Consider the following 23189-nt stretch of genomic DNA (forward strand, 5'->3'; position numbering starts at 1 on the left):
TCCCGCCGGGGAGCAGAGGAAGCCGGGTTGTGCTGGCTCTGCCTTCGGCTGGCCTCCTCCTCCGGCAGCCGCAGAGTCCGGCAGCGTCCCGGCGGCCGGCGTGCAGGGCTCCGGCCGCTGTCAAAACCTCAGTCCCGGCGCGCGCCGCCCCGCCCAGGCCCCCAGGCGAGCGGCACGCCCTCGAGCCGCCATTGGCTTGGTCCGGCAGCCCCCAAGAGTCGCGGCCCGAGCGGCTGTGGGCAGTAGCGGGCCGCCCCGCCCCCGGGGTGTCGCCCCGTAGGACGCGGCGGCCGTGGCGGTGGCGGCGGCGGCTGCGGGGGCTGCGGCGCCAGAGGAGGCGCGCCGTGCTGTGCGCCCCGCGAGCCGCTGCGCCCGCGGCGAGGTGAGAAGGGGCGCGGCCGGCGCCGGGGACCCAGCGGCGTCCGAATTCGCGAGCTCTGGGGTGGCGCGGGGCTCGCCGAGGGGCGAGGCGAATTTGGGGGCCCTGAGGCCTCGCTCTCGCGGGAATGATGCTGGAAATGATGCCGAGGCTCCGGCGTGAGACTTGGGGCTGTCGGCGCAGAGGAGTGTGAGCCGGTGAATGGGGTGTGTGGCATGGCTGGTCTCGGAGGGCTCATCGACGGGGCGCAAGTGTGCGTGGGAGCCGGCGTGCGTGGGCGACTCTGGCTGTGCGGGCTCCCGGGCGCCGGGGCTCCTGGATTTACGGCTCTCGAGTGCGCTTTGTGGGCTCGCGCAGTGGGCGAGCGCGCTCATCCTCAGCCGGGTGTCTGGCTAGTGGCGGGGCTCGCGGAAATTCTGCGTCTGCACCCGGCGGCGGTGTGTGTGTTCAGTGCCTGGGCTCTGCTCAGCCCGCCCCGGGGCACCTGGAGGTGCGCAGCCAGGGACCCATCTGAGTCTTTCCCAGCTCCCCTGTGACCCTGCTCTGGGAGTCAGGCTGCTACCCTCTCCCTGTCCCTTTAGGGAATTCCGGACAGGAACTCCCATCCCATCCTAGTTTACTGCCCTCTCCCTGTCCCTTTAGGGAACTCCCATCCTATCCTTGGTCTTAGTTTTGCCATTCGTCTGAAGAGGGCTGACCCTGGGTGGAAGCGGATTAAGGTGGGAGGGCGCAGGGGCTTCTCCGGAACGTGCGGGGCTAGGGCGACGGCAGCGAAAGCGGGGCGACCACGGTGCGCGGGGTCAGGTGGCTCAGGGAATGGGGTCGGTGTGGTGACGCTAACTTGTTTTTGAGATCAGGACTAAATAGAACGTGACTGCCTAAACTGTGATCTAGGAATGGAGTTTCCCGCTTTCTAAAGCTCGGTGCTTTCTTCCCTCCGCAGGAGCCTGGCGCGACCCCCAGCCGTGCGCCCCGCCCCGGCGCCATGCATTGCGAGGTGGCCGAGGCACTTTCGGACAAGAGGCCAAAGGAGGCCCCTGGTGCTCCCTGCCCGGGCCGCGGGCCTGCCGGCCTGGGAGCGCACATGGCCTTCAGGATTGCCGTGAGTGGTGGCGGCTGCGGGGACGGGAACCCGCGAGACCTGCTGCCTCGGCTGCCGGTGCCACCACCACGTGCCCACGATCTCCTCCGGCCCCGGAGCCCTCGAGACTACGGTGTGTCCAAGACCGGCAGCGGGAAGGGTGAGTTCCAGCGCACCAGTGTGCTGACCGCGGGCATGCTGAGGTCAGGGCTGTGGTACCGGCGCCTCTGCCACCGGCTCTGTAGGGATTCTCGAACTTCTTGGAACTTCCTTAAGAGTTCCTTAGTGTCTCAGTATCTCTGTAGTTGATTGCGACTCGCTTGTCAGTCTGAACTGATGCCTGGAAGCATCCAATTTAAACCAAATAGCATCCAATTTAAACCAATGCTTGAGAAGGAGATGTGTATGTAGAAAGCTTACATTACATAATTTTGCTTCTATATGTTTCTGATGAAAGTCGTGTGAAATGTCAAAATTTTATTGTACATTAGTGTCTAGTAATTGTTTCTAAGAAACGGAAGGCATATTTTGAACTATCACAATCTCTCTAAGAAAGGAAGGAAGGACGAAAGAAAGAAAAGACAAAACCAAATGGAGGATTTTAGTAGGACCTCTTCCTTAGGAACTTCAGTTTTCTCATCGGGCAAATTAGGAACTTATTATGCCAAATGATTTTTCTGACTCCCGACTTAAGTTCTTTTGAGCCTGTAATCCGGGCTGGGTCAAGTGTTGACTTAGAAGTGACTTTTCTGTGCTTGGTGAAGCCAAGGCAGGCCCAGAACCCGCTATGGGCAAATTCAGGGACAGGTGCTGGTAGACTCCTGAAGATATTCACCCAATCATAGTTAATTATTACCGACATGTTATTTATAGGTTTCATGTTAACAGATAATTAACCAGACATTAGAGATTGTTAAGGGATGTGCCGATCTGCCCGATCTGCCCTTTCATTCCCCATTAGCCGAACCAGCAACTTTGGGGTTTGATCTCATCAGCTGCAGTACCTTTTTGGAATGAAAGCCAGTGTTTTGTAGTTGTAGACACCTCTTACCGCCAGCTCAGCACCTTAATCCAGCTTTCTTGCAGTTGCCAGCCTGGTTGGAAGACATAACTGTAGAGAGGTTTCTCTTTGGCTTTGTAGGAGAGAGGCACTTCTTGTCTGCAGTCTCTTCTCGAATGTATCGAGTATTTTTACTGGGACGCATATTTGAGGGAGAGAGAGAGAGAGAGAGAGAGAGAGAGAGAGAGAGAGAGAGAGAGAGAGAGAGAGAGAGAGAGAGTGCGAGCGAGAGAGCAGGAGGTTAGTAATGTTGGCTGCAGAGAGCTCCTCCGCTCCTGCGTTCCTTAAACAGTCCTTTCTCACAGTCAGACCCATCTGCAGATCAAGGCCTGCACCATCCTAGTGATGGTTGTCCCTCACATAAGTCTGTCTCCTTATCATTGGGAGCATTTCATTTGATACTTTGTATATTCCCTGCCTCTGTCCTTCTCAACCTCAGTACGTTTTGTCCACCCATTGACCCTATATAAAAGATCTTCACGGCAGGTCTCCCTTTGGAAAGGACAGGGAAGGTAATCGATGGAAGAAGGAGATCCTTTCTTGGTACCTGAAGCTGGTCTTTCTGGCTACGGCCTCCCAGACGCTTCTGAGTTGGTTTTCTTCACAGCTGTGAGGCTGTTGGGGGTGGAGTAGATGGCGCCCATTTGCAAGGTGAGAAAACTGAGAGGTCGCATTTGAGATCTGGAGCTCTGGCACAACGCGGGTTAGAGAGAGAGAGGGAAATCTACATGTTCGTCAGAGTCAGGCAAGGACGTCTGTGGGAAGAGCAGTTTTCTCCCAGTCTTCTCAGGCTGCCTTCTTAGAAACGTCATGGGTGAGAGGACACCTTCTCCGAGGCCTCCTCCCACCCAGAGAGTCCCCGGCTTCTCGGGCCTTCAAGAGTGTGTGCAGTCCAGCCCATCCACTCAGGCTTATTAGAAACAGACCAGGAGAGATGCCGACTGAAGCATATTTATTGTTGGAGCTGGAAAGATAAGACATCTAACTGCACTGGGTGGGACAGTTATTTCTCCCCTCTGAGCTCAGGCCTCCTCCTTCAGACTGACTTAGACTGAGATAGCCATGTGTTTGATGACCTCAGTCTCTGGATTCTCATTTGCATGGAGACGGTGATGATGCCCATCACAGGGCCCATAAAACGGGGTGGTGAGGATGCTATATAAACGGAGAAGGTCGCTTTTGTTAATTCTTGCAGAGCACTGTGATAGCGACAGCGGGATCGAAGCATAAGAAAGATTTAAAAATATTAAATGTGAAGGACTCTAATTCTGGTGCACTGGCTAGGAGAGGCCAAGAGGTGCTGTGCCTTGGGTCTTCGGTGGCCTCTGTTAGCCAGTGAATGGAGAGAAGACACCCATGCCTGGTATGGAGTGAGGGTTTAAATGGTACATGCCTTTTGCCTTGGATAGACCTTAAGCACAGGAAGGGACTGAACTAATGAAGATTTCCAGGTCTGCACTGGGAGGGACTAGGCATGGGGTGACATCATGGACTAACGTCGTCATCAGTCGTGATAAGAATCACTATCTGTTTATGACCAAGTCCCATTTATCCAGATTCCAAACAGCTGACAGGGCCAAACTGCCAAACCCTGCATTTTTAAAATTATTATTAAACACCTGACAGTCTTTTGTTAGTCCAGACAAGGAAAGAAGGAAATAGCTTGGCTTTCCCGGGTGGACAGCTTTATGGTCATGGCTGGGGGTGCTTACCCTGCCCAGGCCTTCACAGTGTTCAGAATGGATGCGTGCACATTTCCTTCATCTCTCTTTGCCTACCTCATGGGCTCTTCCCAGGATGAGGTGGAATGTGTGTATTGGCCGGGCAGACACTGGCTCTCAGGAAACTGACTCCTTTTTATAGATTAATGGTTGGAGGTTCTAGGGTTTGTTCAAAGCTATGGGGCAGTGACTGGCAGTTCCCGAGGCCTCTAGCCTCCAGATCTTTATGGTTCCGAAACTTGTACCACCATCTCCATGTGTTGCTTGAGTGTGAGAGCTGGCATTCATAAGTTGGGCCCTCCGAACATCCCCAGAGAACTGAACTGCATTTGTTTCTGGTATGTCTCTTGTCTTAAATGTTTGGAAACTGGTAATCGTCTCTCTGCCATGTCTAGAAGGCTTTGTAGTTTACCAGATGATTCCATCTGTCCAAACCAGTTCATGATGTTACTGTTTAACTCACAGCAAGTCAGTGGGCCTGGGCCCTTTCTACCACGCACTGTACACAACAAGCCGAAAGGGGAGGTTGACAATCGTCGAGGAGGTGAACTCTGCCATTAGCAAAAAACAGTCCCCATAACATGGTTGTACATTTCCAAAAGTAGTCAGTCTTGTAGCTTAAAAAGAAAACAAAAGAAAAAGAGAAGCCAGCCAGCTAGCAAGCAAGCAGTTGTAGGCTGTGTGCCTGATGTCGGGCTGCTGGTGTGGGCAAGACCTGATGGTTTCAGTGTGCTATCTGGGTGAGGTTGTTTCATCACAGCAGGAAGCTACTGCCATGTTCTGAGGAGGTCAGGAGAGGCTGGCACATCTGTAATAGAAAGGTAGAAGTGATTTCTAAAGCGTTTCCCCCCTCTGGGTCTGGTGGGCAATTTGCTTGCATTTCATCCATTTTAAAGTGCTGGTCCTGGGATCCGGAAATAATCAGATCCAAATTTTTTCATTGCTTGAGGTTTCAAATAAGGGGGAGAAAAACCTGCTGGCCAAATGTCAGGCTCCCCGAGACAAAGAGAAACAAGTACCGTGGGGCACACAAGCGCGATAGGAACATGTTGTGTCTGCAATCACAAGAGTTTTGGACCCAGCAGATCTCCTATAGCAGGAGAGGTGGCGGAAATGTTATTCCCAAAGATTCCCTTCAAATTTCGTGCAGCTAGAATTTCTTTCCCCTCTCTGCCTTCTTTGGAAGTCAACACTCGGTCGGCAGACTGGAAAGGGAGCCATCACTTAGGACTGTGCTTTAGGTGGGGCCTTGTTGAGACCCTGCAGTTTAACCTGCCTAGCAGGCCCGGGGTCTCAGGATCCCCTTGGCTGCGTGACAGTGTGACAGGGTGTGTTGCTCATCTCCTGTGTTTCTCGTTTGCGTGAGAAGTGAAGTGAGCCCTCACGCTTATTTTTAATGTGTGTTAAAATCCCATTACGGACATAAGTGCATGAATCATTTGAAAGCTATATTCTTACGTTTTTTTCCTCTGAAGGTTGCATAATTATCATTTTCTTTGGTTTTATTTCATGGAGTTTGGCTAGCATCCTAGAGGAGAAGAGAAACTCAAGTTTGGAATAGGGGTTTCAGTCCTTTTTTGGTTGGGATTAGAAAGAAAAAACAACAAACAAGTAAACTTTATTTGGAAGTCGATCATCAGTAAGAGAATTTTCTCAGAAAATTTGAAGCTGATACAGGGGTACCCTCCCCCTCCCCCCCACATACAAACACCAAATAAATGATTACCCGTGGTTTGCTAATATTTTCCCCCCCAGACTAGATTTTAATTGCAATTAACTTGGGCCTAAAGAGTCAGGCTGTGTCTTTAGGTAGGGGCGAGTTTATTTCAGTGTGTAAAAGCACAAACTGTCCAGTTTAAGAAGAAATCAAGCAAACTGCAGTGGGGCTTTGAGAAGTTTGAGTCGCACAAAAAGCACAAACTGTAATTCTAGGCCAAAAAACAGCCCCCCCCCGCGCGCCCCAGACTCGTGAGGTATCTTTACTGTCCCCCCAGTGCTCGTGATCCCAGACGTAGGAAACGGAGGACTTGTTTATCAACAGCCGCTGCCCAAATTAATAGTTTACAGTGAAAAAAAAAAAAAAGCCTTCGTCTGTCCGGCATTGGAAGCAAAGTCCGGGCTCTGACAGCTGAGTTACTGAGTAAGGAGATCAGGAGAGGGGCTGTGCTGTGGCTGCTTTGGTCTCCCAAAGCCTTATTTACAAGAAACCGAAAGAAAACAGAGGCTGCTGCTGTGCTGGGTGGGGGTGGAAAGAGCGCAGCCCTAACCCAGGGGTCTCCCGGTTTCCAGCCACTGCATGCATCTGTTTTCTTCTTTCCTGTCTTCCCCCTTAAACTTAAGCATTGTCCTTTGGAAGGTTCCGGCAGAGCGAGAGGATTGTGTTAGTGTTACAAGCTGTGCTTTTAAAGCCAGCGTTTTGAGTCAGATGTGTGGAGAGGAGTCCTCAGCTTGTGAGCTGAAGGACGCGTTTCCTGTAGGGCCTGAGTTTGATTGGCGATTATGGATTATGGTTGAACTGCCTAGAGCATACCCGTGCACCATAGTACAGCTTTGATGCACAGGGGTTGGGCTTTTTGCCTTGAGCCTCAGTTTCCCCTCTGTAGAATGGGAACAGTTTGATTGGGTATTCCATATCTCTTTTCTGCTCTGGATCCACATTACCTAAGCTAAGAGAGTTGGGAGGGTCCCAAGCGTCCAGCAAGTCTGTATTTATCTTTGTGCCAGGCTGGGGTTCTGACTGTTCCTTCGAAGTCCTGACTGTTGGAGGTGAAGACGGAAGGAAAAGCGAAAGGGAGACCCACTAACCGTTATTGAGCACCTACTGTGTGTGCTAGGTCAGACATGGCATAGCTGTGTGAGTATATTTAATCACACCTGGCATCCCTGTGTGGAGAGTAAAGAAGCAGTCTCTGAGTCCTGCAGATGGAGGGCTGTGCTAGGAAGTAGGACAGTGACTTGTCCAAGGTTGGGCCGGCAGTGAGCAGTGAGCCTGGCATTTGTGCCATGTTGTCTGAAAGCAAGGCCAGTATTTACCCATAAAGTGGGTCAGCTTTTATAACACTTGTGTCTATGGTTGGCTGAGGACCCCAGTGGCCCCCTTACTGAGTCTCAGCTATCATGCCAAAGTGGGAGACCGCTTGGTTACGCATCATTCCCCATTCCCTGCCCCTCACTGCAACACGGAGAGGAGATGGGTTTCCTGTGTGACTTGTGTCCTCAGGTAGCTGGGGTCTTGTGAGGGCTCTTAGGCTGACCATGGAGGCCCCCTTCTCTGAAGCAGGAGCAGAACCCCACCCTCCCGCCCCACCCAGAGTTATTGCAAGTTACGCTCTTGGCTGAGGCCATCTCCTGGTATGGAAGACTTCCTCACAGAGGCCAGTGGTTCAGGGATCTATGAAATAGTGATTTTGTTTTTAGCACCTGGTAAGATAAAGGTAGGCTTGTCACTGTGGGCACACCGGGGACCTATTGTCACTGTGGGCACACTGGGGACCTAACTGATCTGAGAATTTGTTTTAGGAGTGGATCCTTTATGTCAAGAGATGAGCTGGTCATAAGAAGCCCAGAGGTCTCCTTCCAGGCTGATCTGGCCTTGTCCCATGTTCCCAGAAGACCCTTCGTTTGTACATTCTGAAGGAGTCACACTTCATTCTGGGAACCGGACTGCAGGAGCCTTCCTGGCCCCCGTGTTGACACTGGTCTTGAAAGGGACCGTGTGAAGCAGCCTCAGAGATGTGGCCTGGGTTCTTCCCATTTGGGTCTTTCTGGCCACCACATTACGTTTTTTTAGACTCAGTTGCTTTTGTTTTTAAATAACAGGCTTGCAGGAAAATAGAGCTTTAGAAAGAAACCAAGGACCATGAGGCTGACTTGAAAAAGACAGATCCCATTTGCTGTTTTAAGCTCTCGGGAGGGCTGGGATTGGGTTTACTTTGGACCGCTGCTGGACCATATGAATTACTGCTCTGAGCGCTGGGTATTTAATACCTAGTAGAAGTTTGTATAAGAGCTGATGATGTATTTTGCCGACTTTTCCAGCCCTGTAAATAAATTACACGTGCCGGCAGAGGCTGCCAGGATCCACTGTGTCAATTGAAGCTTAATTTTTATCCCAAACCACTTAATACTTCTGTCCTCGTGAGCCGAGTAAGCTACAGCAGCGGCGGCTCGTCCTCAGATGAAGGGACCAGCGTGGAGCTGGCGTCTGTGGGTTGGAGATTTTGCCGTAGTTGTTGGTGATTAGGTGTTGTCCCTCACCCCCACCCCCCACCCCGCTGTCCTCAAGGCAGACAATGATAATATGATTTTAAATGTATTATAAAACGAAACTGGGTGGCTTCCACTCCGGAAGCCTGGCTCGCCTCCCTCTTCTAGAGGAAAGGGCTGAAATCTCGTGTCTTTCTATCTTAGCCCTGCTGAGCGTTTTATATCTCATTTGAGCGCAAAGACCAGGTAATACCACTGGCATCTCCACTGCGAAACAAAATAGGGGTTCTAATTTGGATGGACTATTAAATATTTCATGCTTCGACCAAACTCAATTCTTTTTTTCCTATAATAAGTTTAAATATTAATTCTCTGGAATGTCAGATGCCTAAAGCGAGGCATTTACTGATCCGCAGTTTCAAGTGTCTCGAGGAAGGGTTATGAAACAAGATATTTCACTGGGAGGGATGAGCGGTGTGTTTCAGAGATATCTGAGTTCAAGGCAGCGTCTTCTGATTTACTTTTTAGAGGGAAAAGGTCATAAAATGAGTTGCTTTATGTGCTGACGGATTAAGTGGCTTAGGCTGAAATAACAGCAGGGACTTTACTGGCTTCCCCTGTTATATTTTAACAATGCTTTTTGGGGGAGGGGGCGGGTCATTTCCCCGCCTGCTTGTCTCCTCCTCTCTGGGCCCCCCCTCAGCCAGATGGCTTTAATTCTAACCAAATCCCATGCTGAGGCCAAATGATTGATCAAACAGTCATTTGTACTTACGTAGCGCTTTGTGAGAATATGTCCGCGCTGCAGCTTCTCGTGGGGCAGGCTCTTCGTGGGGCCTTCAGAGGGGTGCTTGGAGGGGTGGAGGTCCAGGGGTGAATGGAAAGCCGACATCCTGGACCGTGAATCCTCAGAACCACTTTTTAAAAACTGTTCTAATAGTGCCAGGCCTAGGCAGCAGGGGTATCCTAAGTTTCCTAGGTGCAGGAACGTGCTTGCAGTTAGCCAGCGAGTGCCTGCTGATGGAAGGGCTGCGCTCTAGGTGTCTCCTAAACTTAAGCACTCTTTTTAAGTTGGTTGATGTTTTCCGGGAACAGCCACATAGGCACACGTCTGGGTAGGCACAGATTGTCTTGTGGTACTTTAGCGATCTTGACCCGGCAGCTAGTGGGAGCCTTGCTAACCAGCTCAGGCACCATCTCGAGCTAGTTTCTTGTCTTGTACAGACGTTCTTATGTGCTCCTAGGCACATAAGAGTTTTCCTCTGCTCTGCTTTTCTTATAAACTACAAACTTTGTTTTAGACTTAGTTTGTATTTATTTCACATGCATTGGTATTCTTGCCTGCATGTATATCTATCTGTGTGAGGGTGGTAGAACCCTTAGAGCTGGAGCTGCAAGCGGCTGTGATCTGCTATGTAGGCACTGGGTATTGAACCCAGGTCCTCTGGAAAAGGAGTCAGTGTTCTTAGCCACTGAGCTAACTCCTGCCAAGCGGTACACCAAAAGGCTTTCCACACTGAGCCATCTCTCCAGTCCCCCCCAACTTCTTTTTATTTATCATTGTATATCCTTAAATCATTTGGGGGAACAGGGGAGAAAACAGAGTTTTAAGATACTCACTTGTGTCCAGCCCTAAGTCTGACCTGAAGAGTTGTGAAGTGTGTGAGGTATCGGCTGAGGATGTGGGTATGGAACATGGTGTGGAAGAGGCTACCAGGTTCACACTGTGGCTTGGTGGCCTCAACACCCTTTATCCATAAACTGGGGTAATGATAGTTGAGCTTTCATCAGGCTGTGAGGAGGGGCGAGGGCTAACATAAGTGCATGAAACCAGACTGGCTCCCCGTGAGTGCTCATTAATAGCCCTGGTTGTTGTCACTGTGGCTTCTGCGCTACTGTAAATGGCATGGGGACCTCTGGGAAGAGCTTTACTCCCTTCCTGTCTACCATGCTGACCCGACCTAATCTTTCCTACCAGCTTAAGAGCCACCTCACTCTAGAAGTCTCTCTCCCCTGTCTTCTTTCTGCCTAGAACTGTTCATACTCTGTGGCAGTTACTACGTAGGTGAATTTGAGGACAGGGATGGAATGTCATTGTCTCTTTTGTCACAGAAGCCCAAGAACAGACATGATTCAGGATGGGTAACCAAGAAATTGGGAAACGGTGACCCACTTGCTGCCCTCAAGGAGCCTTGAGCTGTGAGGGAGACTGTTTGACGCTCCTGTTTTCTGTCTCCAAGGATGGACACACAAAGGCTCTCTGTAAGATTTATTTTATTACTGATTCATGAGTATGTGTATGTGAATGTCGTGCCTTAGGAGGTCAGAAGAGGGCACCAGATCCCCTGAAGCAGGAGTTAGAGGAGGCTGGGAACTGAACTCTGGTCCTCTGGAAGAACAGCCAGGGATCTTAACTAACCACCGAGCCATTTTCCCAACCCCCAGCAAATGTGTGGTGCTCCAGTGAGGTGCTCCACACTGCTGTGCTCAACCATTTACTCCACTCTCTGTCTTCATTGGCACAACTAAGAGTCTGACTGGGTTTGAATCCCAGCTACAGGAGGACGCAGGTCTGGCTCGCAGGACGCAGGTCTGGCTTGCTGGTATCTTGATTTTACAGAAGGGTGGGGAATGGTCAGGAACAGCTGTCTTTTGTTGAGTTAGGTGTGTGTGGCATCAACTCAACTTGTCACAGGTCCTGGTTGTGAGTGGGTCCAGAGGTGCCAACCCCCACCCCTCCCATCCTCTGGCACCCCGGTTTAATGGGCTGGGACTTGCTGTCTGGCTCCATCATCCTGCTGAACTTCTTGCTTCTTCCTTTCAAGTTTAAGGCACTCAGTGCTCAGCCATCCCCTCACAGGCCTGTGCAGCCTGCCTCCATGGTCCTGTCAGGCTGGCATTTGTTCATCTCTGCTGAGAGCAAGCATCCTTGAAGCCATCGGTTTTTTTCCATTTGCCTCTCAGAGAGTCGGGTGCCATCATCCCCATTCTACAGAGAGGGCAGCAGGCCTCGAGGGGCAAGTGACCTGAAGCAGTGGAGCGGTGGCTGCCATCTGACCTGCCTTTCTTCTCTCTTTACCATCTCACCTGGCCTTTACTCCTTCAGCCACAGCCTGATTCGTTCATCATCTTCGAGTAACTTCCTCCTTTCAGCCGGGGTTAACCTGGACCTCCTTCACGTCCTAATCCGTCTTTGGTTCTTCCCTCCCAGGAAGAGGATGTCTTGTAGAGCTCCTGGCTTTCTTTCCCAGGGTGCTCCTGACTCGATGGTGGAGTTGGTTCAGAGGATGGAGGGTGGTAATTTCCTCGCCAGTGAAGGGGTGTTTCCTGGGGAGTTCCTATGCAGATTTTCATCTAGAGTGGTTTTGAGCTTCTAAGCTTTACTCGTTCATTGAATATCCACTGTTCAGATATCAGGTCTAGCCCTGGACACACTGGTGGACTAACAGAGAGCTCATAGCCTGGCAGGCAGGTGAATGGTGGATGAGCAGCTCACACGGTATCCCAGGCCTCCTGTGTGCACTCTCACCAGGGTCTCTCTCCTAAGCAGACTCTCCCATTTTCCAGCTGCTATTAGCTGATGACCTCAGCTTTGACTTATTCAGTAGGAAGTGGACATATGTACTGGCTCTCCTAGGTGCAGTGGGATCAGGGTTCAAGACATCAGTAGGGAAACGGGGGCTTAGACCTTAGAGGGAGTTTTCTTGAAGACAACCAGGAACTTGAATCTGCAGAGTAGCTCTCTCTCTGCAGGATGCTGGAGGTGGAGCCCACCTTGGACAGTCTGTCCTGGATAGGGACTGTCTTTGCCCTTCTCCTGTAACTTCTCACTAGTTCCTGCTGTGTGAGCTGCTTTCAGAGGCTCTTGTTGCCATGCAACAAGGATACGGAAAAGCTGTTTGCCAGGGTGCTAGCCACTGTTTGATATTGGCCAAGCGTGCTCTGTGACCTCTGGAGACCCTCCTCCTCACACCCAGCATTTTTAGCACTCCAGAGCCGTCGTTACTGCGTGGGCACTGCCAGCCACTCCGTCACTCCCTTAAAAATATGGATTCTCTAATTGAATGTCATGAGTATCCCGTGAAGTACGTTTATTCCTCCTTAAGAATAGTTACGGCCATGAATTCATTACACAGAGTTAACAACTCAATCTTTGAATTGTTGTAACTGCATTGCACGAGCTCAGCAGGCACTGGGCGAGTGGCTACACCATGGACTGCCGAGTGAGCATGCTCTCATGGTTGCAGACACTCATGGTTGCAGACAGTTCTGCTGGGCAGCACCGGGGTTGGGTTCTTGAGTTTTCTATCTCTTGTCTGCTTCCTGATGCCCTCTCCTACTTATGGTTTGCTTAGTGCCCTTGGCCTCTACCTTGGGGAATACTTGGGGGACATGCCAACTTAAGGGTGAGCAGCAGGCTGGTTGCCAGGCCAGGCTTCTGTTGGGGTCACAGATGTGAGCCCTAGGGTCTACCTGCTCTGCTCTCAGAGTCCACAGAACTGTCGTGAGGGGAGATCTGACCTGGCTTCCTGGAGAGGTGACACTGAGTGGGCAGGTCCTGGTGGGTGGGAAGCAGCCAGAGGATATGCTCATCTCCGAAAGCCTGTCCACAGGTCGGAAACATGCACAGGGTGTGCTGGGCTCCCGCAAGCCTGTCCCCAAGCCGAGAACGTGCACAGGGAGACCTGTGCAGCACCTAGCGGCGGTGGGATCTGGTTTTATCCTTATTGTTTCCTGACTTCTACAAGTTACTTGGCCTTATTCCTAATCCTTATTTGGGAGGTGACTGGCCCTTTGAAGATAATTTAATTCATTAATCCTTATTTTTCTGCTCATTTAAGTAATGCAGACAGTTTGGAAGCTGTAGAAAGAGGTTAAATCATTCTTGGCTTATAATCACACTCCCTGCAAAGCCTATTGCTTACGGTTTGGTATATTTCTTTTCAGTTTTGTTCATGTCTAATACATATTAATATGTATTATATTTGAGTTATATTTCCTGAATATAGCCTTAAGCACTTATTTGTAAAGTTAACATTCTAACACAGGCATTTCCGTGAGATTAAAATTCTTGGTAAACACCCAAAAATGTATTAAATTTCATTGGCTAGGTTATTTTGAATAGGTCACACATTAAAATGGTTTCAAATTCAGAAGACGCCTTTTAGTCCTTAGGGATCCCCTGTCTCCCGTTTTCTTCACCTGTGTCTGATACCCTGCCGTCAAACTAGTGATGTTTGAGTTTGCCTAGCCTCTCAGAGATACTTTCTGTGTATGAAAACACACATGCATACGTGAGTTACGTATGCACAGCTGTTCACATCGCATGCGAGTAGAGAGGACGAAGCTGGAGTGCATGTCTGTCTTCCTGCACAGTCTTCACCTGAGTCACTGGTATCTTCCCTGGGTGGGGTCTGCAGGGAGGCTGCTAGGCTACTGGGTAGTAACCCCGAGTAGATGGGACCCTTGGATGTTGCATCAGTTTTCACAGGCAGACAGTGCCTTCTCAGAGAACACATTGCCTGCATCCTCGCCTGGGCATCCAGCCCCCTTCCCTGATTTGAAGGTGAACCCGACAGCTGGTTATCTCTCTGATTTTGAGTGTGGTGGTGCCTGCATTGAGTGTTGGTTCATAGTTCCTGTCTCTCCTGCTGAATACTTCTCTCTCTAATCGCGCTTGCCCAACACACCTGGGGCTCTGAGTTCGAGCCCCAGTACCACCAAAATAAATCAATAAATAAGCCTGCTGACATTAAGAGTGAGCCTGGTCTTTACATTGCTCACGTCTTTGTGAGCCTGCTGCGTAAAGGAGTTCTTTGTGATGCTTTGAAACGCATTTTAAAAAAATCCTTTTTATAGTCGGATTGCCCAGATTTTCCATTTTCTTCATCGGTCTGTTCTTTGCCACTCACCAGGTCCCTTTGTTTGTTGTTATTGCTATTTGCGGTAACTTGTTGTATTAATGTTTTAAAATAAAGATTTTATTTTTAGAAAAGGCATGCCAAAACATAGCCTTTAAAATAAGCCAATGTGATAAAGAGAAGCTAGGTCGTGCCCAGCCACCCCAGAGAGGCAGCCTCCAGCCAGGGTGTCAGTGAGGTCTACCTCCAGGGGGCACCAGTTCTGCAAGCTTGTGTGACATGGTGGCTCCGCTTTGGATCCACTTAGTTATTTTCTAACATTTTCTTTCATACCTATCAGCTATAGTAGTAAAACTATCAACAGCGAGCCCTCCCGTCGTGACCCAGGGTATCCCACACACCATTCCTTTAATCCCGCCAGCAGTCCGGGGAGGTGTGTCTCTTTTTAGTCTGTGTATTTCACTAACCTGCAGGTGAAGTAACAGACCAGAGAGGGAAAGGCATCTTGTCCAGGGTTACAGGGCTGGCAATGGGTGCAGGGATGGTGTCTCTAACACACAGTTGCCTGGAATGTTGTCCTCACTGCTCAAGTCCGGCCACAGCAAATGACGGTTTAGTTCTCTTAAACCCAGTGGCCCAGCTGCACGGTCCTTACCTCATCCCTGGTCTTGAAGCCCTGTGGTTGAACCAGTGTGCAGTTGGGGCTGTGCGTGATGAGAGCTTGTCTTTTTGGGTCTGTGACCCTAAGACAGCAGGCATGATGGGGGTGCTGGCTGCTATGTCCTGAAGCAGGACTCCTCTCTGGTTTGAGCTCTGCATTGCTCAGCATGCACCCAGAGGGGAGGAAGAGAGAGATGGAAGAGCCCAAGGAGGGGGTTTTCTCTGAAGAGCCGGGGTGTGTCTTTCTACTCATGCCAAGTAGCAGAAGGGATTACCTCTTCACGAAGCTTAAGAGACCACACAGGGAACATGGCACGGCCAGAGGAACCGAGTGACAGGTGGTGGATTCATGAGTGACAGCCATGAGAAGGCAAGGCTCTGGTTGGGGCCACTGCCTGCTACCAAAGGGAGGAGATGACCTCTAGAGGTCCTTGTCAAGCCCACCTTGCCCCAAGTGTTTCTTGCCAGGCAGAAGAGGCTGAAGTGTCTCCTAGGACATCAAAGGGTAGTAGCTGTCTGCTGACCCCGGAAGCCACAGAAGGGCCTTAGCAGCAGAGTAGATGCCCTGTCTCCTGTCTTGGAGACGACTCTGTCTGCTGCCCAGTGGACAGTCAGGGACCTGGAACAGTCCGTTCCCTGCCCGGCCTCATGGGAGGAAGATGGCTGTAAGTGGAGTTTGGAGTTGAGATTATTAATCTGGACGGGACATCTTAATTGCTAAACCGGAGGCCGTTCTTAGGACTGAAAGTCCTTGGGACTGAAAGATGTTCTGAGATCTGAGAGTGACCTGGAGTGTCCAGGGAACTCCCAAACTCTCGCAGCTACAGGGTAGGGAACAGGGTGAGTCTGCAGATGGAATGTAGAGAAGGAGCGGTGGGGAGGGGTGGGTGGGACAGTGACAGTGCCTCTTGAGCCTTCCTTCTCATTGGGACATGGTGACCAAGCAGTCAGGTCTTGCACCTCGGGAGCCCCTTCTTTCTGATGCGACCTTTCATTCTCTTCCCTGCCCCCTTTTTCTGTTTTGTAACTTCATTTTAATTTCCTTGGTTTTCTCTCCTCCCCTAATTATTTCATCAGCCTGTCAGATGCCTGTCTGTGAGGTGCCAGCTCTCTCTCTCTCCTGTATCCCAATCTGGTTTGGAGGACCTCTCTGAGAATTTTTTCCCAGTCTTTACATGTTGGCTCCTCACCTGTCATGTACCCTGGGAGATGAAGCGGAAAAGAGACTTTAGTGTAAGGATGCCGAGTGGGTCTCAGAACTTCCTTCGAAGACTGAAGAAGGAGGCTTGGTACCTCGAGCCCACTGCAGGCTGTCCAGTGGTGCACACTGCTGTGGGGGAAGGGGCAGCAACTGATGCTCATCTTGGCCTGGGATATAAGTGTGGTTTGGAGCTGTGTTCCTACAGCTGTGTTCTAATCAAAGTGTGTGCAGTGTGTGTGTGTGTGTGTGTGCCATCAGAGACCAGCTTGCAGGGAGCCAGTTCTCTTCCATCATGTAGGTTTCTGGGACCGACTTCAGATCATCAGGCTTGGTGGGAAGCACCCACCGAACCATCATCTTACTGCTCCAAATCAGCGTGCTCTGATCAGTGTGAGGCCTGTGCTGTGGGAGGTGGGAAAGCAAGGGTTGCTTGTCGTTTGTGTTTTGTAGTTTTAGACAAGGTTTCACTGTGTAGGTCGGGCCAGCTTTGAGCTTGCAATCCTGCCTCCGGGTGCTGTAGTTATAGGTGTGTGTTATCGTGTCTGGCACAGTTTTGTTAATTTTTTTTTAACTTAACAAATATATAATTGAGCACCTGCTGTGAGGTACAAATGCCTCACGCTGCAAAGACACCGAAGAACAGGCCATGGCCCTGTGCAAGGTTACAGAGCTTACATTCTGCAGGGGAACGTGTGTTCGTCAAGTAAGCAGGTTAAATAGGACGTTTTCCAAATGGTTCACAGTAAAGAGAAAGCAAGGGATAGGCTTGGGGGCCGTTGTTCTGTAGTGCGGTCAGGATAGGGAAGCTGACATTGCAGGTCTTCAGCCTGCAGAAGTGTGCATGTGTGTGCATGTGCGTGCTCCTTGGTGTGGGCTGGTAGGTGAAGAAAGGTCTTCAGATTCTAGACAGACAGACAGACAGATAGATAGACACACACACACACACACACATGGGCCATTTTCATTGTGTTTTTCTTGGTTTAGCTCCAAAGTTTGCTAGGCCATATTCCTCTCATATGTGTCTTAAAAGGCCTCACTTTTGGTAGTGTTAGTGAGAGCTAACACGGACAGCAGTGCTTCGATGAATTTGCCTGAATTAATTCATCCTCACAAACCCCAGAGGGAGGTGGGTCTAGTTGTTGTGATGGCCATTTGACAGATGAGGAAACGGAGACCTAGTGATGTTAAGTAACGTGGCCATGAAACCTGGGTTGTTTGGCTGCACGGCTGATCCTGTGGATTTCAAGGATGCTTTCCTGTATCTTCAGTGCCCCATGCTGCTGTGACGCCCGGCTCTGATCTGCTTCCTGACTGCACAGATTCTGTATGTCCCTCCTCTATAAGTCCATCCAGTCTGGTTTTTAGGTTTCTAAGTACTCTGTGTGTCTTTGGTTTGGGATCTCCCAATGATGGGCTTTGGTGTGGGCTTTTCTTTAATTGAGCTGGGTACTTAGTAGGTTCTTTATTTCTGGATTGTCATGTCTTTCAATTTTAGTTGTCTTGTCTTTTTAAATTTTTTCCAATACTTTTACTCTGTTGTCATAGTCTGGAACTCTAACCAATTGTATATTTTGCTTTTTGTATTACTTTAAAAATTCTCTTCCCTAGCACCTACCTCTTTGTCTTTTAAACCTGTTTTCTGAGAATTTCCTAGACATTGTCTCCCTTTAAAATTTTTCACTTATTTCAATTTGCAAGATCACTTGGTTTGTCTCATGTGGCTCCCTTTTTATGTATTCCATTTGTTAATATATACAATATTTTGGGGTTTTATTAAACTACCTTTTACCCTATTCTCTGCCTTCCTGTTTCCATTTGTGTAGTTTAGGTTCCCTGATCACCGTCTGGTCTCCTTCCAGGCTGAGGGCTTTCCTCATCTGCTCACACTGCCTTCTGCTGGCGTGCCGATGCGGGCTATCCTGACCTGTCACTTTGCAGCAGTCATGGCTTCCTTGGGTCTCTGTGTCCTCCTTTCTCAGTACCCATCTTCGTAATCCCGTTTCTTAGACATCCTCCTCAGCCTCAGCCCACTGCCACATTCCTGGTCAGGCCCCTGCCCTAGTTAGAACCGATTGAGTGTGTCATACAGTGCCAAGGAAGCGACCCCAAATGACCCAGACTCAGTGAGTGAGCTCAGGGCTGCAGGCATCATCAAGGCCTGGCTTTTCTGCCTTTGTGCGGTCAGTCACTCCTTATCCTCAGCCCCAGCATCCCGTCCTCACAGACACCTCTCTTCTCTCACAGGCTTCACTGAAGGTCCCCGTCAGCATGCAGACGCTGTCCTTGCCGCTGTCCACTTACTGCCCCCCGCCCCCTCCCCCAACCCTGGCCTGTCCATGCGGCTGAACCTAGCTGCACTAATCTCATTAGACCTAATGTCTAGGAAAGGCCCACTTGGGGTCACCAGGCAGCTTCCCAACCCTTGCTCACTGCTCAGGACCAGCAGCTCTTCTGAGTTCAGTTCTGACCCTAGGCACACACAGTTCTGTGTCTCTATCACCACCTTCTGGCTTGTGCGGCCCCGACACCTCTGTCCTGTCCTTACAGGGTCTCCCTGCTGTGGCTGCCTGGGCTTCTCTGTGCTCCGTTCTGTTTCTAGCTTCAGGGATAGGTTGCTCTTACATTGTGATAGCACAGCATCTGTCTGTCTGGATTCCCGTGGCCGTGTTCTCCCCTGCTCTGGCCTGCAAGGCAGACCTGAAGTCCATCTCTGTTGTCTGTCTTACTCTTCCTCTCTCACAGCCGCCCCTGTGCTGACATGGCCCTGCAGTTCCATGAGTCAGTTGGAGAGTCTGGCCTCTTGGCAGGACCTTTATGCGGCCTCCTCTGCTGCGTGTGCCTTCAGCTCCCCTTCCCACGGCTGACTCAGGCTTGTGTGTCACTTACTGGTGACCCCCCGCCCCCCACCCCCCGCCACACAGTCCTTTCCTATTTGCTTCATTGGATTTCCACCACAGCCCTTGTCATGACTCAGTGGCTTGGTAGCTTGGTCATCCTTTACTCTCAGCAATGAGAACGCCACAAGCAATTAGCCCTTGCAGGGCCTAGGGCAGAGTCTGCAGCAGTTGGATATGGTCATCAGGTGGGTGGAGCCCAATGACAGCCCTCTGTTCCTCTTGGCTGTGGTGGTTTTGTATCTTCATCTCTCTCCATCTCTACTGTCTCAGGCCAAGGCCATCGTGTGTGAGGCTCGGCCACTGCTGCTAGGAATAGATGCATTTCTGATTAATCTTGTGTGTGCCTTAGTTAGTGTGGTGTTGGGGAAGGCTCTGGGGATAGCAGAGAGGGCAGAGCCAGACATTCATGACCCTGGATTTTGATTCTTTTGAGGTCTGGGGTGCTGTGTAAATACTATTGTGCTAATCCGTGTCTGTATTCCTGTGAGGCCTGGGCTACTACATACTGGGTAAGGAAGGACTTTTAGAGACACAGCTGTGAAGGGAAGCCGTGCTTCCCTTTGTGTGCAGCGCCCCTGGTGGAGATCCTAGGTATTGCACCCAACAGTGCTCTCCTGTTCATAGAATTAGTGAACCTGCCTCCCCCCCAACCCCCACTCCATCTTGCTGCTGAGTAAGTCGGCTTCCTGAAGATGAATGTCTTGCTGGCAGTGTTTGGCTGTTTTTTTTTAGGCACAGCTCAGTCTCCTACCAGCTTAAAACCTTGTTTGTCTTCAGAGTGACAACAATAAAAAATCCAAATTGCTGTTTCCAGTCTATATTTTCTCACTAAGTAAATTTTTTTTTTTTTGCATCTCTGAGGATTTTATGCAATACCTTGTAGTCAAACTTCCTCTCAATCTCTCCATACTCAGCTTTGTGTCCTAAAACAAAACAAAGCACCTATCCAGTCCAGTATACTCTTGGATGTCTGGTCACCCACTGGAGGGAGACTCACTCCCCTTCCCAGCATCTGTTGCTTGCCAGTAGCTAGGCATCCTTGGCTAGGCATGGGGCTTCCTGCCTACCTTCCTTCTTCAGGCTGGATTTTTGTCTGGCTTCAGATTGCACAGGCCTTGTGCACACAGCTGCTGAGGTCACATGTGTGGCTGTCCAGCTGTGCCTGGAAACACTGCAGTCGTTCACCTCCCATCCCACGGTGACCCCTGAGCCTTTGGAAGAGGGGTGTGATGTGGCTGTCCTGTTGAAGTCCGTATCTTACTTGTCCTGAGTTGCTGTGTTAACCACGGTCTATGGAATGGGGACAGTTCTCTGAGGGGGACTGGAGGATGCACTAGTCTACTACAGGTGTAAGGATAAGTCGTTGGAAGTCACTGTGACACTCTGGCTGTCTAATAGGATGATAGTTGTAGGTTCTGCTCTGTCACAGGCCCTTGCTCTCAATAATGTTACCAGACATTGGTTTCTCCTTATGGGGGGAGCTGTAAGTCCATCCAGAGAGTGGTCGGTTACTCCCTTGGTGTCCTTGCCACTATTGCTAGGCTGGCGGTCATTGTAGCTCTCAGGCTTCACAGCTGGGTAACTGTGACTTTGATGGTGACTTTTCTCCTCTGGTGGCGTGCACAGCACCACCCAGCATCTCCCTGCACCGTGAGACCAGCTTGGGTTCTCCATGTTTCATGACTCGGGTGTGTAGTGTCACAGCCGTGGGGGTTTACCCCTTAGTAATTTTTACCTTGATTAGATCATAAACTGTGGGCTCACATTGCTAAATGTGGGGGTCACAAAAGACGGCAGTAGTAAGAGTTTCCTGAGCATACAAATGACCAAAAATTAGTGCAGAATCCAACATGTAATGAGTCCGAGGTGTTTGGGCGGCACACACCTGTGCTGCCTTGGTGATAAACTCACAGCACATGCATTGGCACCGCTGCAACACCAGCGGATGCTGCCCGAGACACCTCAACTCAGATTTTTGAGACGGTTGTATGTTATAAAATGCGGAGTTTTGTTATGCGTGTAGTTTTGTTTTTGTTTTTTTGCTTTTATAGAGGCAGGCATAGTGGTTTAATTATAGGAAACAAAGACTTTAATACTTTCCTACGGTCATTCCTTAGCCTGTACCCAGTTATACATCTCTGGAGTATACTGTGTTAGGATGCTTTTCAAAATTGTTGTGTAAGTTACTGACATGAGTTTTGATTAAAAAAAAATCAGTAGATGAATTTTCGCTTGGGATTAGGACAGAATTTCCAACCATTTCCGAAATGGCCCTAAACATAGTTCTGCCTTTTTGTACTATAGATTTGTGCAATGTGGCCTTTTCAGCATGGCCTGTTATAAAATCAAAGTATAAATCAATTCTGGGACACGTTGAAGATAGTTATGTAGAAACTCCTTATGTAAAGACAGGCATATGCATCTCATGAGTATACAGACACACTTTCATCTTTGATAAATAGTAAGCTTATATGTAAACCAGAGAATTGTTTTAAAATGAATTTCTTTATGATTTATTAACATTATATGTTTGGTTTGTTTTTTAATTTGTTTTTTCCTTTATTTTTATATGCCTGCATGTATGTCTGTGCACCACATGTGTGCAATGCTCATGGAAGCATCAGAGCCCCTGGGTGGGGCTGGAGTTATTGATGACTGTGGACCATCATGTGGGTGCCGGGAATTGAACCTGGGTCCTCTGTAAGAGCAGCAAGTGCTCTTAACTACTGAGCCACCTCTCCAGCCCATTTATCAGTACACGTTTTGATTTGTGTCACTATTTTATATCTCTTTGTGTCTGAGAGTGTGTAAAAATTTCTGAAGCAAAACCAAGTGGCAGATAGGTGAAGTGTGAGAATTCCTGCCATAGGCAGTAAGCTGAGGAGGAGGGAGGAGTGGCCTTAGTTCCTCCTGGTCGCGTTCTCTTAAAGCTCAGGTGGCTCAGGTGGCAGGTGTGTCACGCAGAGGCTGCAGGGCTTCCAGACCAGGTATCCTTTTGTGGGAAAATCTTCCATGTGTCCACTGACTAGTCAAGAGCTTCCTGTTGCGGAGACCCTGCTTTGTGGCAGGACTCATAAAGATACTGCATCTCCAGCCTTCATAACTGGCAATCACCTGTCACAGTATTGGTGACAGTGAGCAATGTTCTAACCAAGACCTTCGAGAGAGCAGGCCCAGCCCAGGACCCAGCACACAGGGCAGAGGGTCGGGGGTCAGTGAGCAGCCCCTAAACCAGTGCCTCTCAACCTTCCTAACTCTGCGATCCTTTAACGCAGTTCCTCATGTCGTAGTGACCCCTCAACCATAAAATTACTTCCATTGCTACTTCATAACTGTAATCTTGTTATTGTTATGAATAGTAATGTAAATATCTGGCATTCAGGATATCTGATATGTAACTTCTGTGGGGATGGGAGCCATTACCCCACGTGACTAAATCACTGGGATGTATCTCAAACCTGTCCACAGGACCAGGCAGTCAGATACAGGCCTGCCTCCTCCCCTGCCCAGGGCTTGGACCCTGCTGCATTGGGAGTGGCTTCATAAATTGTGTGTGTGTGTGTGTGTATGTGTGTGTATGTGTATGTGTGTGTGTATGTGTGTCCACCATTACAGCAGAGCTTTCAGACACACCACTGGAGGGAAGGACAGATTCATGGCCTGGGAGGATGGGCTGCTGTGCTGGACACTGGAAAAAATTAGGTGTTGCCAGCAGAGGTATGGCTGACCGTGACTGGGGCAGGCTGGGAAGGAAAATTGTACTTTGTGCTTTGGCCTTGAATGACCCACTGGGGATGAGAAATGGAGTGGCACCCATCACTCAGGCCACACTTTTTCATTCAGTGAGGGGCACACGGAAGCACAGAGACCCCAAGAAACTAGCTTAAGGCCACACAGCAAATCAGAGGGGAGCCTGCACCGAGAAAGCATTTTAAATGTCAGGTCTGGGACCAAGTGCCTCCCTCAAGCCAGTGAAGTCTCCATTTCCCAGTGGGGTTTCCATTAACTAGGAAACAAAGCCTCTAAGAGGTAAGAAGACGCCTAGCTGGGTCCTGTCCTTCTGGGTGCTTGACCACAAGTCCAGAACTCCAGCTGTGCTCCCTACCTGGAGGGTAGGCAGGGC

The 23189-nt window shown here is 49.9% G+C and overlaps 1 protein-coding gene across 1 annotated transcript in view; it reads left to right on the forward strand.

Moving 5' to 3' along the window:
• Positions 1-1328: 1328 nt before the first annotated feature.
• Glis1 (GLIS family zinc finger 1) overlaps positions 1329-23189 on the forward strand; it is a 190908-nt gene continuing 169047 nt past the window's right edge. Inside the window, exon 1 of the mRNA XM_029475863.1 lies at positions 1329-1620. Within this exon, the coding sequence (XP_029331723.1) occupies positions 1365-1620 (256 nt within the window). The 5' untranslated portion in view covers positions 1329-1364. The remainder of the gene's footprint in view (positions 1621-23189) is intronic.

The sequence above is a fragment of the Mus caroli genome, chromosome 4 (genome assembly GCF_900094665.2).
Source record: "Mus caroli chromosome 4, CAROLI_EIJ_v1.1, whole genome shotgun sequence".
Taxonomy (NCBI): domain Eukaryota; kingdom Metazoa; phylum Chordata; class Mammalia; order Rodentia; family Muridae; genus Mus; species Mus caroli.